Raw genomic sequence first — 13854 nt, forward strand, 5'->3', positions numbered from 1 at the left:
TATATTATTTTGACTATGAAAACATAAAATTTCCTATTTCAGGAGAATAAGAAATCTTTTTGTTATTTTCTGGCTATGAATAAACTTCCTGGTACCTTGAGTCCTCCCACTTTTTTTTTTAATGTCAATAGTTTTATTGAGAAATCAATGTGCAGCTACTTTCTGTAGAAACTCAGGATACAAGATATTTAAGAACATAATTTGGTTAGAAGCAGACATTAATTCTAGAATCTCACAGAGAAATTTTTTCTAAAGTCATTACAGATAAACAAATGGAAATAAACCCCAGTGCTATTTGTGTGTAAAGTGAAGTAACTCAACTCACACTGAAATTTAGGTTGGTGCAAAAGTAACTGTAGTTTTACATTGTTGAACTTTGAACTTTTTTTTAACATTTGTTGAACTTTACATTGTTGAACTTTACTTCTTAAGTAAATGTGCTTATGTTATACATTCATTTTAATGCACATTTCTTGCTTTATTTTTTTGCTAATATTACGTGCTGTTTATTTTATATTTAGACTATAGAAATGGTAGACAAAAAGCAAATTTGAGCGATTTTTTAATTCAAGTTCAAAATGGGTTGTAAAGCAGCAGAGACAGCTGCTGCTGCTGCCGCTAAGTCGCTTCAGTCGTGTCCGACTCTGCGACGCCACGGACTGCAGCCCACCAGGCTCCCCTGTCCCCGGGATTTTCCAGGCAAGAATACTGGAGTGGGTTGCCATTTCCTCCTCCAGGGTCCTCCCATTTTTATAGAGCAGAATCAAGAAACAAGCAAACCTCACAGAAATATAAGCTGTGGTCCTGAAAAGCCTATGTTGTTTTATTACTCACAAAGAAGTATGTGAAAGGTGACCGTGTTGAGGAAACCTAACTCTAGACAGATGGTGTGTGCACAAATGCGTGCTTTGGGAATCCCCTGGCAGTCCAGCGGTTAGGGCTGTGCACTCTCACTGCTGAGGGCCCAGGTTCAATGCTTGGTCGAGGAACTCAGATCCCAGCAGCTGTGCGGCTCACTGAGAAAAAAGAAAAAAAAGAAGTGTATTTGTACAGGCTTTGTGGGAGGCTATACTTGCCCCAGAGCTGTTTGGAATGCCTCTTTAAATGCCTCAGAACTGGTGTGAGCTGCTGAATAAAGCCAGCGACTATTTGTACCTGAGTTTGAATTCTTTGTGTCACTGGGTGTTCTGTCCATTCTACCTCCTTAAATGTTCTCCTGCCTTTTTCCAGTTTTCATGCTCACCGCCACTACCCTAATGAGCCATATCGTCTCTAAACTAGCGCAGAAATCTCTTACGTTTCTGTTCTTTTTGATTAGTTTGTATTGGAATATAGTTGATTTACAATGTGTACTACAGCAAAGTGAACATATGCAGTTGTACATGTACACATATCCACTCTTTTAGATTCGTTTCCCATGTGAGTTATTACCGAGTATTGTGTAGGCTTCCCTGTGCTATGCATAGGTTCATGATGTCTACTTTATATATGTTAATAGTGGTACAAGCCTCCATTCTTTCTGCACACTGCAGCTGGAGACTTCTCTAATGCTCTCCTTGGACTTGTATGTCTTTTGAGTTGTATTAATGTGCCTAGCTTTATAATCACTGTAAATTTAATTATTATGCACATTATTAGGAATGTGAATAATACTGAAATATTTCTTGTACCATTTTAATAGACAAGCTCAGGGCCCGTGTAACATTGCCCTTAAAACAGGCCGGAACCCTTAATGTAGGACACAAGACTGTGACCAGAGTCCCGCCTAACTCTGGCCTAATTTGGCAGCATGTAACTTACTGGGACTTTCCACACCCCTCATCTTGAGCCACTAGGGACAATCCTTGGTCCTGAGAAATAAAAAAATGTTAAAGTTATACATCCACTGCCTCACACCACGTGCAAAATTAATTCAAAATGAATCTTAAGACCTTAAAGTAAGAGCAAAAACTTGGAAGAAAACATAAATCTTCATGACCATGGGTTAGACAGTGGTTTCCTAGCTAGAAGATAAAAGCATAAGCAACCAAAGAAAAAGTAGATAAGCTACATTCCATCAAAATGCAAAACCTTTTGTGTTTGAAAGAACATTAATAAAGTGAAAACACAAAATGGGAGAAAATAAATGTAGATCATATGTCTGATAAGAGACTTGTATCAAGAATATCTAAAGAACTCATAACTCAAAAATAAGTACCTGGGTAAAAAGTGGCAAAGGATTTGAATAGCCATTTGCACAAAGACGATACTTGAATCATTAATTAGACATAAGGGACCTGCACAGTGAGGTCCCTAATTAGACATTAGGGATCACAGTGAGACACCACTTCATACCCACTATGATGGCTAGAGGGTGCACTGCTGCTGGGAATGTAAAATGGTGCAGCCACTTTGAAAAACCACTTAGCAGTTCCTCAGAATTTAAACATGGAGTTATATGACCCAGCAATACACCCAGGTATATGTCCAAGACAAAATACATACACACAACTTGTACATGAATGTTCATAGCTTTTGAATGTTCAAAAAATGTTTTTTTAAATTTTTTTTTTTTGTAGACCATTTTTAAAGTCTTTATTGGATTTGTTACAATATTGCTCCTGCTCTATGTTTTGGTTTTTTGGCAAAGAGGCATGTGCGATCCTACCTCCTTGACGAGGGATCACACGCTCATCCCCTGCGTTGAAAGGTGAAGTCTTAACCACTGGACTGACAGGGAAGTCCTCATAGTATTATTGTTAATAGCCCCAAACTGGAAACTCAAATGTCCATCCACTGATGAATGAATAAACAAGACATGTTCTATCTATACGATGGAATGTTATTGGGCAATAAAAGGGAATGAAGTTGTACTATTGATACCTGCTTCAATACGGCTGAATGCTGAAAACATGCTGAGTGAAGCCAGACACAAAGGACTACATGTTGCATGATTCCATTTGTACGAAATACCCCAAACAGGCAGGTCCGTGGATACAAAAAGTAGACTGGTGTTTGTTGGGCAGGAGGGAATGGAGAATGAAGAGACTGCTACTGTGTATGAAGTTTCTCGTGGAGGAGGAGGTGAAGCTGTTCTAAAGCCAGGTGGTGGTGACAGTTGTGCAAAAGTAAAAACCCCGTTTTAAAGGTAAGTTTATGGTGGGTGAATGACATTCCAAAAAAAATAAAGTGTTACACAGCTCCAACTGATTTTTATTACTTGTAATCACAGGAATTGAACCACTAAAAGTAAAATTTAAAGAAAAAACTTGGTAAGATACAAGTTGCATCTGAAATGCAACAAAGCAAATACTTCAAGACCAACAACATCCATGCATGATTCTAGGCTCCCAGCCAGTCAGCCCCTGATCGGCCTGTTTCAAATGACAGAAATGAAAAGAGATCTTTGGAACAAAATTTATGGAAAAGAACTTTTCATAGGTCACATGTCTTCCTCACTAAATCTTCAGCAGGAATGGGACTTTTAAACATTCATCACTTTGCTGACAAAGGTCCATATAGTCAAAGTTACGGTTTTCCCAGTAGTCATGTATGGATGTGAGAGTTGGACCATAAAGAAGGCTCAGTGCCAAAGAATTGATACTTTTGAACTGTGGTGTTGGAGAAGACTCTTGAGAGTCCCTTGGACTGCAAGGAGACCCAACCAGTCTATCCTAAAGGAAATCAGTCTTGAATATTCATCAGAAGGACTGATGCTGAAGCTGAAACTCCAATACTTTGGCCACCTGATGTGAAGAACTGACTCCCTGGAAAAGACCTTGATGTTGGGAAAGATTGAAGGCGGGAGGAGAAGGGGGTGACAAGAGGATGAGGTGGTTGGATGATATCATTGACTCGATGGACATGAGTTTGAGTAAGCTCCGGGAGTTGGTGATGGACAGGGAAGCCTGGCGTGCTGCAGTCCATGGGGTCGCAAAGAGTCGGACACGACTGAGCGACTGAACTGAACTGAACTGAACTCACCGGTGCTCAGCTGTGTCCGACTCTTTGCGACCTCATTGACTGCAGCCCGCCAGGCTCCTCTGTCCCTGGGATTCTCCAGGAAAGAGTACTGGAGTGGGTTGCCATGCCCTCCTCCAGGAGACCCTCCTGACACAGGGATCGAACCTGTGCCTCTTGCCTCTCCTGCATCGCTAGGCAGATTCTTTACCACCTGGGAAGCCTTACAGCCCGCCAGACCTGCCTCCAACCTAGAGCCCTGGCTCCCGCTGAGTCCTTTCACCTCCTGCTCTGAGCAATCACCGGTGCCCGTGGGTGCTAACTTGACTGTCTCATTCTTCCGTCTTCCCTGTCCCCTTCCCTTAGGGCAGGACCTCATCCTCTCTTATTATGACAATTTCTCTGACCTAACTGATACCAGTTAGAAGTTCCTGAAAAAATACAGTGCATCATGTCATACCACTTTGCTTAAAGAGATCAGAAGAACTGGTTTTGATTCTTCCTAAGAAAACCCTAATGCTGTTTCACTTTTAGCTATTGTCCCTTCTGACCTCCATCCCCACCTATAAGGATGTCTCTGCCACACCTGTCGTCTCCATTCCCAGGATGCAGCAAGCAAGCAATAAGTAGGTTTTTTGGAGTTTTTTTTTTTTTTTGCTGCTGCATGTGGAATTTTAGTTCCCTAACCAGGGATCGAACTTGCTCTGCTGCAATAGAAAGCTTGGAGTCTTAACCACCAGATCACCTGGAAAGTCCCCAGTAAGTAGTTTTTAAACATTTTCTTTGGTTGAGTAGGTGAAACAACCATGTGTGTCTTTTCACTTCTAATGTTCGTGATGCCATATTCCAGGATAGGGATCAAGCCTCACTGATGGCGACATTATATCTTTTAGGATGAAAGATCAGCATTCGTCCAGTGTTCCTGCTAGGAAGATGAACTTACATAATCACAAATTCTCCTTTGGTTTATGCTTTCTTTCAAAATTAAAATGCATTTTATGCTTTGATAAGATTGAAAAGAAAACAAAAAAGACATGTATTTGGGGGAAAAAAAACAAACACCCTTGTCCACAGACAGCACAGGCTCTTAGCTCAAGGAATAAAGCAAGCCTATGGAAACAGGTCAATCTCGTGTTTGCTCAGCATTTCCTGGGCACAGTCAGGCGCTCACCTCTGTGTCCACAAGTCCTTCCTGCAAACCCACCCAGAGTCCAGCCTGCTCCCTGGCGCATGTGACAGACTGGTTGTATGTCGCCAGCAAGATGGATTAATGATCTCAGCAAAAGGCTGGCATGTTCAAGAGATTTAATTTTTTTTTTTTTTTTATGTAACAGTTTTAACCAAAGCTCTTCTAGGACACAGCGGAAGCTGAGTTTCACAGGAGAACCACCTTACTAATAGCCAATCACTAAGTAGCGGGGACGGGAAAGCCTTGCTGTTGGTGTCACGACAGCCCAAAGGGGTGGGAAGTGGGTTGGCGCAAGCCTCGGTATCAATATTAGATCGGGAAGCTCAGCCGGGCCAGCCATGCCCCGCTCACATCGCCGGCTCGAGGCGGCAGACCGACTCGATGGTTAAGCCTGCGGGGATCTGCCCTGCTGCAGGCCCCTGGAAGGCAACTTGCAGCATCACAGACGTTCACAGGATGCCTTATTTTTCAAGACTCATTTTGTTCTTGTTCTGCTTGATGGTTCTTGTGGAGAGCAGAAAGCCCAAGAAGAGGAGATGGACAGGGCAGCTGGGAACGTCCAAGCCAAGGTAAAGTCGTGGGCGGGATGGGGGAAGGTGCCTGGAGGTGGCAGCTGCAGTCTGGGGACAGCTTCCGGGAGGGCTGGGGGTCAGATCGGCCGTCCTCCTGGAATCCCTTTTCCAGTCGGAGGGAGATGAACACAGCCTCTCGCTGGGCGCAAATACACTATCGTGTCACCGGCAGTGAGCGAGCAGGCTGGGCCTTTCATTCTGATGTTTGTGTTCCTCCAAAGCATCCTGATTTGAGGCAGGGAGCTGAAGACTTAGTGGGTAAAGCATCTTTACTTCTCAGATTGTCCTGCTTTCATTCTCGGGATTACATCCTGTAGGGACCATAAGTGGCTTGCTAAGCAATTACCTCAAGAATTCTTTTTGAGGGGAATGGTATATAGGAATTTAGTTTGAATTATGAAGAAAACATGTAACTGGGAGTTGTTTTTTTTTAATTATTTGATTGGTAGCAACTTTATAATGGTTTTGGGTATCATTTCACTGTTTTGAATCTTAGAAACGGTGTTTGAAATTTGTTAGCTGAACAGAAATTCTTGTGTGGACAACAGAGGAGGCAGTTTTGTGATGTAAAGGAAACATTTCCAAGAAAAACTGGTTAGGCCCAGAATGTGCACTCATTTTCGCAAATCAAGTTCCTTAATATGTGTTTTGAACTGATGTATCAAGCACGGTACTCTAGGTCTATTCAGCACAGAGGAAAGATCAAGCAACTAAGATACCCGCACCACGTGTGAGATGTTACACACCTATTTTCCATCCTACTAGGCCCTGCGTGAACTAGTGATTATGAATATAAGCTAATATCTTGAGGTACATTTTCTAAGCCAGTGGTCTCCTTTTTAAAAAATTTTTTTTTGGTCACACTGGCTTTCAGGATCTTCGTTTCCCAGCCAGGGACTGAACCTGGGCCCTTGACAGTGAGATCAGAGTCCTAAACGCTGGACCACTAGGGCATTCCCTGATTTCCCTTTCTGACCATGTACCACGATCAGTGATGATTTTTTAAAAGTGTACCTCCAGTGTGTGTGTGTGTGTGTGTGTGTGTGTGTGTGTATACGTATGCACAAATTGCGTAATGTAGTTATAAATCTGTGTATTAAATTAAAGCTTGATAGCTTTGTTTTTAGATAAAAACTAATTGTAAAGAAGAGTTGCAGTCTCTACTTCCTGCAACCCACTGCGCTCTCTCGAGCCCCCCACGGGTGCCCCTACTTTAGAGACGTGAAGACTCTGTGGAGTCTGACACCCTCAGTCAGGAAGCAAGCAGATACCAATTGACCAGGATGACAGAAAGGAAGCAGCACTCTCGAGGGCTCAGCCTGGTTACACGTAATCTCAGGATCCGAGGCTGTTGAACTGGCAGGAACCTCAGAGGTCACTGGATCCAGCAATTCCCCTGAGTTCTAATTCTGAAAATGTGAGTAGGTGTTGTATGGAAAAGAGGCTCCAGGGTCAAAGAAGCTTGGGAAATCCTGCTTTAGACCGTTTTAACAGGTATTTTTACTATGTAAATAGACACTGTGTATTTGAAGAGGGGGATAAATTACACAGAGGTTATCAAAAAAAAAAAAGAACACATTTTTTTTGGACTATCTTGTGGGTTTCCTATTCCACAGAGAACACTTGGGGAAACTGTCTCATTTTACAGAAGTCAAGACGTCCGCCTGAGTCACTCACGCAGTTGCTAGTGGCTTGTCAGGACCAGAACCCAGGACCCTGACTTACTCAGGTGGGAGGGAAAGCGTCATCTGAACCTGTCTATTCTCCAGTGGCGCTGGGTTCAGCACGAGCCCCTTTGGGACCCTCAGGGATTCCACTCTGCAACCTGGACAATTACGGCATCTCTGTCCCTCCTCAGAAGACCCGCAGTCTCATCCCCAGACACCTGCTTGAGCTTGTGGACAGACTGGATTTATTTATTTATTTATTTTTAAATTTTTATTTATTTTTTTTCCATTTATTTTTATTAGTTGGAGGCTAATTACTTTACAATATTGTAGTGGGTTTTGTCATACATTGACATGAATCAGCCATGGATTTACGTGTATTCCCCATCCCGATCCCCCCTCCCACCTCCCTCCCCATCCCATCCCTCTGGGTCTTCCCAGTGCACCAGCCCCGAGCACTTGTCTCATGCATCCAGCCTGGGCTGGTGATCTGTTTCACCCTAGATAATATACATGTTTCGATGCTGTTCTCTCGAAACATCCCACCCTCGCCTTCTCCCACAGAGTCCAAAAGTCTGTTCTGTACATAGACTGGATTTATTTAAAAAACATTTTTTAATGTGGTATAGTTGATTTTCAGTATTATATTAGTTTCAGGTATAGAGCATAGTGATTCAGAAATTTTATAGATTATACTCCATTTATAGTTACTATAAAATATTGGCTATATTCTCTGTGCTGTACAATATATCCTTGCAGCTTATTTACTTTATACATAGTAGTTTGTACCTCTTATGCCCCTACCCCTCTCTCGTCCCTTCCCCCTCCCCTCTCCCCACTCCTAATCACTAGTTTATTCCCTATTATCTGCGAGTCTATTTTTTTGTTATATTCACTAGTATGTTTTATTTTTTAGATTTTGCATATAAGTGATTATCATACAGTATTTGTCTTTCTGTTATTAATATTTCACTTAGCATAATATCCTCCTTTATTCCAATGTCTCCCTGCCCTTTTGCCATTCATGTGGTTGCAAATGGCAAAATTTCATTCTTCTTTTTATGACTGAGTACTGTTCCATGGTAATATATACCACATCTTCTTTATTTGTTATGGAGGCTGAGGTTGCTTCCACATCTTGACTGTTGTAAACAATGCTGCTATGAACTTTGGGATGCATGTATCTTTCCAAATTAGTGTTTTTGGTTTCTTCCACCCAGAGTAGAACTGCCGGATCATATGGTAGTTCTAGTTTTAATTTTTTGAGGAAACTCCATACTGTTTATTGATGAATTAAATTTGACCCTTAGGAGTGAGAACTTCTTGAAATCTATCCCATAAGGTGGTAATGTGGGTGAAAAGATGAGCACACATCATTCAAAGAATATAAAATAATTATTGAGCAGAAACCGGGAGAAAGAACAGAGAAAAGTCGTATCAGGAATCATGGTTCCAGGCCTTTCTGCAACCCACCAGAGCACGTGCACACTCAGACAATCATAGAGCTACGTCTCTGTGTGAAAGATTTCAGCCAAACATTTGACGAAAAAGTACTTTCATTATTGACACAAGACTTAAGCTCTACTGATAAATAGGAATAAAATGACCTGACCCTTTCTCCCTACAGTCTTAGAGCATTTCATCTCTGTGGAATAGCTCCTTCTCTTAGATGTCCCGTTCACACACACACCCCACACCCCACACCCCACACGTGGTCTCACACACAGTCATACATCCACATGTAACACATAAGGTCACACTCACACAGACAGCCACACACAGGGACCTCTTCTCACACATCAACCTCCCCTCTGTCACTGTAGCCAGCACACCCTCACAAAACAATCATTCTGTCCAGCAGCAGCTTTTTCAAAACTGCCTCCAGTTTTCTGACCCTTTGTGCCCCTTTTGACTGACTCGCTGCCAAGCCAGCCTGTTTGCTCTAGGCTCTCTGCTTTGTTCTGTTCTTCCAGCCTCTCAGCCTCCCAGCTCTATTCCCACTTCTTCCCATCCCGCTGCCTGAGGTGGCCCCCTGACCACACGACCGCTTCCCTGCCAGGAGAGGCCCTTCCCTCTTGAGATCTGAAAATGCAGCGGGACCTGGCAGTGCGGGCCCTGTCCTGATCACACTGTCTGCCCTCTCCCGGCCCCAAGCCCGGGGCCCCTTTCCATCTTTCCTTCCCGTTGGGTGCCCCCTTGCTTCCACCTGCCCTTGACCGCCTGCTCCCTGTTCGCATCATGGCTCCAAGGCTGGTCCCAGGAAGCCTCCTCTCTCCCTCCCCAGCGACCCTCCCCTCCCCAGGGGCCTGTGGGGTTGGGACGTCGGGGAAAACCAGGCTGGGGCCCTGCTTCTGCTGCTTGCCGGCTGTGTGGCCGTGTTTCCTGATCTTTCTGAACCTCGTTTCTCCAAATAGAATGGGGGGTGACGGAAGCTCGGGGCCCGTGCAAGGAGGGGTGACTCACGGGGGGTGTGATCCTTATGATCGCTGTTGTTATTGCAGCAAATAACAATACGGTGGCACCTGCCCTGCTCCTCAAGGTGGAGTGAACACATTTTTCTTCTCTCCCCCTTTCACTGGATTGGAGGTTCCGTGAAGACTCCCAGCCTTGCAGCCGGTGCCTAACATACCGCCCGTGGAGTCTGGGGTGGGAGGGTATTCGAACTGGGGTGGGCACCCACTGTGAAGGATGGGTGCAGGGCATCCAGCTCACACAAACAGCCCAAGCCTCGGGGCATCAGCGGCCTGAGTCATCAAATGGCTGGACCTCTAAGAAAAACGCCAGGTCCTCTGAATGGCACTGGGATGTCAATCTCCCTCTCCCCAGCAATCTCCCTCTCCCCAGCACGCTGGCACGTGAGGACTTCCGCTGCCCTAATCCTCCCCTTCAAACAGAGAAACTGTGCTGACCCGGAGGGATTTGCTCCCTGCGAGGCGGGGGGTGGGGGGTGCAGCGAGCCGGCTGCCCTCACAATTTAATGTCCGGATGGGCTAAGCCCTCAGGCTGAGCTCTGCCTCACACCTGGAGGGTCTCCGCTGAGGCTTCTGAACAGCTCTCCAGGGGCTGCTGCGCAGGGAAGCATGCCTGGTCCCGCTCAGCCTCTTGGGGAAGAGACCCGAGAGGGCGGCAGGTCCTTGAAATGACCTCTCTGTGACCACACACGCTTCTAGGGAATTGACTGAGGTCCCACCTTCCAGCTAAAGGACAGGAAGGGACCGCTGGCCTCTCCTCAGAGCATGCAGCCTCAGACGCCTTGTCCAAAAGCAAATCTGTTCACGGCTTCTTCCTCCGGCACCCTTCCATGTTTTCCCTCAGCCTTTGGTTAAAGATAATATTCTTCACAGGATCTTCAAGGCTCTGCCTGGCTGAGCCCTGCAGCCTCGGTCTGTCCATTTCATCCTCACCCCTCCTACCCTTTCTCCAGTTTCATGTAATGGCCCACCCATCCTTCATATAATGGCCCACCCACCTAAGAGAACACCCTTAGAAGTTCTCAAACTGTGGACAATGTTGAGTTGAAAAGCCGATAGGATACCCAGCTGGGAATAATCAGTTAGTAGGATGCAAAGGTCCAGGGCCAGGGACATAGGTCTCAGAATCATCAGTGAGTGAATGCCAGTTGAAGCCACTGCCAAAGAGAGTGTGCAGAGGGAGAGAAGATGGCTGAGACAGGGCCCCCAGGACACTGGCAGGACAAGAAGGGGCTGAGGAGGGAGAGAAACTGCAGGGGAGGCAGGAGGAGGACCAAGGGCCCTGTCCTGGAAGACGAGGTTCTCAGCAGAGGCTGGTGCTCCCTGACCTTCAGCAAGGGTACCCGCAGGGCCTCGGCTCAGGCCCAAAGGGGAAAGAGGCTCTTGGGACTGAGGAAGTGGCTGCAGCTCTTCGGGAAAGTTATTTACTTATTGGGAGGAGGGAGAGACGATTCTTAAAACAGAAATGTTCACAGAAGAGGATAACTACCACTGTGCCATCCTCACTTTCCAGTGAATTTTGCGCGAGGAGGCTGTGGGGTCTGGATGGATCACCTTCTTTGTTTCCGTTCAAGGTGAGAGAGACTAGGACCCAGTTTGGAGGCTGATGAGAAAGGGCAGTGAGGAGGAGAGAGGGGAGGAAGTTGGGCCAGGGTGTTTGAGGGCAGAGTTCAAAGGGCTCGGGGAGAAGGGGTCAGGCACCTCTGCTGAGCCCCCAGGGACCTCCAGAACCTACAAGGCCGAAGGAAGTGAAGACACGGCTCCTGCTCCTGCTTTCTGAGCAGCCGCCACCCTATCTGCACTTTCTACCTGGTGTCTCACAGGCGTCTGGAAATGGAGATGGCTCCCAAGAATTTGATGCACCATCATCTCCACAAACATGCCGCTCCCCCGGTTTTTATCATCTTAGCGAATGTTTCCACCATTCACCCAGGTGCTTGTCGTAAAACTGGGCCATCCTTGCCTCTCTGTTTCCCCCATCCCCATCCCCAAGCCATCAGCAAGGTCTTTCTGCCTCCCTCAAACCTGATCAGTCCTCTACACCCTCACCGCTCACTGCCCTAACCCAGGTGCCGTGTTCTCGCAGTAACAGCCTTCTAATGGTTTCCTGCTTCTTCTCTGCCCTTCCGCCATCGCTTCTACCTGAGTGGTCTTCTCAGGTGTTAATCCAGACCTTGTGACCCCCCTGCTCAGAATTCCCATGGGTTTCCCCTCTCAGGGTCATACATCCGGGGGCCTCAGACCTAGTCCCTGGCCTCGTCTCCACCTCCTTTCTCACTGCTTTCCTCCTCCTCATTCTCTACCCGCTGGTCTTCTTACTGTTCCACACACGAGACTCACCTCAGGACATTTGCGCTTGCTGGTCCCTCTCTCAGGATGCACTCTCTTCAGCTCCTCTCACGGCTCACCTTCTCTCCAGGGCTCACAAGGCTTCCTGGACCACCTTCTACCCCAACCCATCTCTCTCTCCTTCCTTACTCTGCTTTATTCTATGTTTATGGCACTTACTTTCTGAGGTCATATTATTTCTCTCTCCATTTGTTTACTGTCTGCTTATCAGCTCTGTGGGGGGAATGAGTGTCTGTCCTGCCATGACTTGAGCGAGGAGTATTTGGACAGAGTGGATGCTCCATAGGCATGTGCTGAGAAAATAAATTTCAGTCCAGGAATCAAAGAATCATGCAAGGAGAGAGCAGGATGGCTGTCCATATTGTCCAGACAAAGACATTTTCCTCTCCCCTGCTAGGTTCTTCTGGCTGGTATAAGAATTAAATGGACAGGAGAGAACTTAACAGGAGAAAATCAAACAAAAGTTTAATAATCTGCATCCATGGGAGAGACCCAGGAAAAACGAGTAATTCTCCCAATGGCCAAGCGCTCACATTAAATACCTTCTTCACCCATAAAAAAAAAAAATAAATAAATAAATACCTTCTTCAGCTAAAGACAGAGGAGGATGTTGGGGGTAGTGGTTTAGGACTTCAGTCAGGAGGAAGGCAATTCATGTGAAGATGGGAAAAGAAATGTTTGTAAAGCAGTGATGTGCCAGGCTGGGCAGACAATGGGACAAGCTGGACGCCTGTCCCAGACAATGGGACAAGCCTGACCTCCAGTCCCTACAGACTGTCTCCACCACCCCTACCCTCTATTCTTTGCAGACATCTCTGGTGACAGCTCTATTCCAGGAACAGACCCTCTGTACAGATTCTTTTAGGCATGCTGCATGCGAAGTTGCTTCAACTGTGTCTGCCTTTTGGCAACCCCATCGACTGCAGCCCGCAGGCTCTTTAGTCCATGGGATACTCTAGACAAGAATACTGGAGTGGGTTGCCATTTCCTTGACCTCCCATCAAATAATACCATCTGGGCAGAGCTGAGAGAATGAAATTTAACAATTTCATAGGAAGATGTCTCAATGAACAGGACCCCCAGACAGGAAATGTATCACTCTTCTTTTAACAGAATTTAAACAGGAAATATGCTTGTTTCTCTAAAAAGTCAATGAAGTGTGACAAGAACACAGAGAGCTAATAGGGGTGTATATAAATGAACAACAGACATTTAAAAACAAAGTCTCTTCCTTGATTTCTAAAACCCTTCAATATCTAACACATTACAGATAGTATTATAGTAACACTGATTTCTTATAAGGTTGTTTCCTTCCATCAAGAATTAAACCTCTGGGAGTTTCCTGGTGGCCTAGTGGTGAGGATTCTGGATTTCCACTGCTGGGGCCCGCGTTCCATCCCTATTGGGGAACGTTGAGATCTTATAAGCCTCACAGTATGGCCAGAAAAAAAAATTAAAACTCACATTCCACCAGCCCCAAATGTTCAAACAACCTGCTAGTTTGCCTGCCTTCCTTCCTCTCCATTTCATTCTCCCTCTCCTCTTATTATGTTTCCTGTCTAGTGATCATCCTGTAAGTAGCATATCGCTTTGGAATATTTGGAACTTGACTGCTCTAGGATTATGTGTGGTTGTGGTGGGAAAAAAGATGTGGAAAGAATGAGTGT

At 45.5% G+C, this 13854-nt stretch overlaps 1 protein-coding gene across 1 annotated transcript in view; it reads left to right on the forward strand.

Annotated features, from left to right (window-relative positions):
• The first annotated feature begins 5450 nt into the window (after positions 1 to 5450).
• The window catches only part of GABRR2 (gamma-aminobutyric acid type A receptor subunit rho2), a 41042-nt gene continuing 32638 nt past the window's right edge, over positions 5451 to 13854 (forward strand). The window contains exon 1 of the mRNA XM_043890475.1: positions 5451 to 5697. Within this exon, the coding sequence (XP_043746410.1) occupies positions 5510 to 5697 (188 nt within the window). The 5' untranslated portion in view covers positions 5451 to 5509. The remainder of the gene's footprint in view (positions 5698 to 13854) is intronic.

The sequence above is a fragment of the Cervus elaphus genome, chromosome 28, assembly GCF_910594005.1.
Source record: "Cervus elaphus chromosome 28, mCerEla1.1, whole genome shotgun sequence".
NCBI lineage: Eukaryota > Metazoa > Chordata > Mammalia > Artiodactyla > Cervidae > Cervus > Cervus elaphus.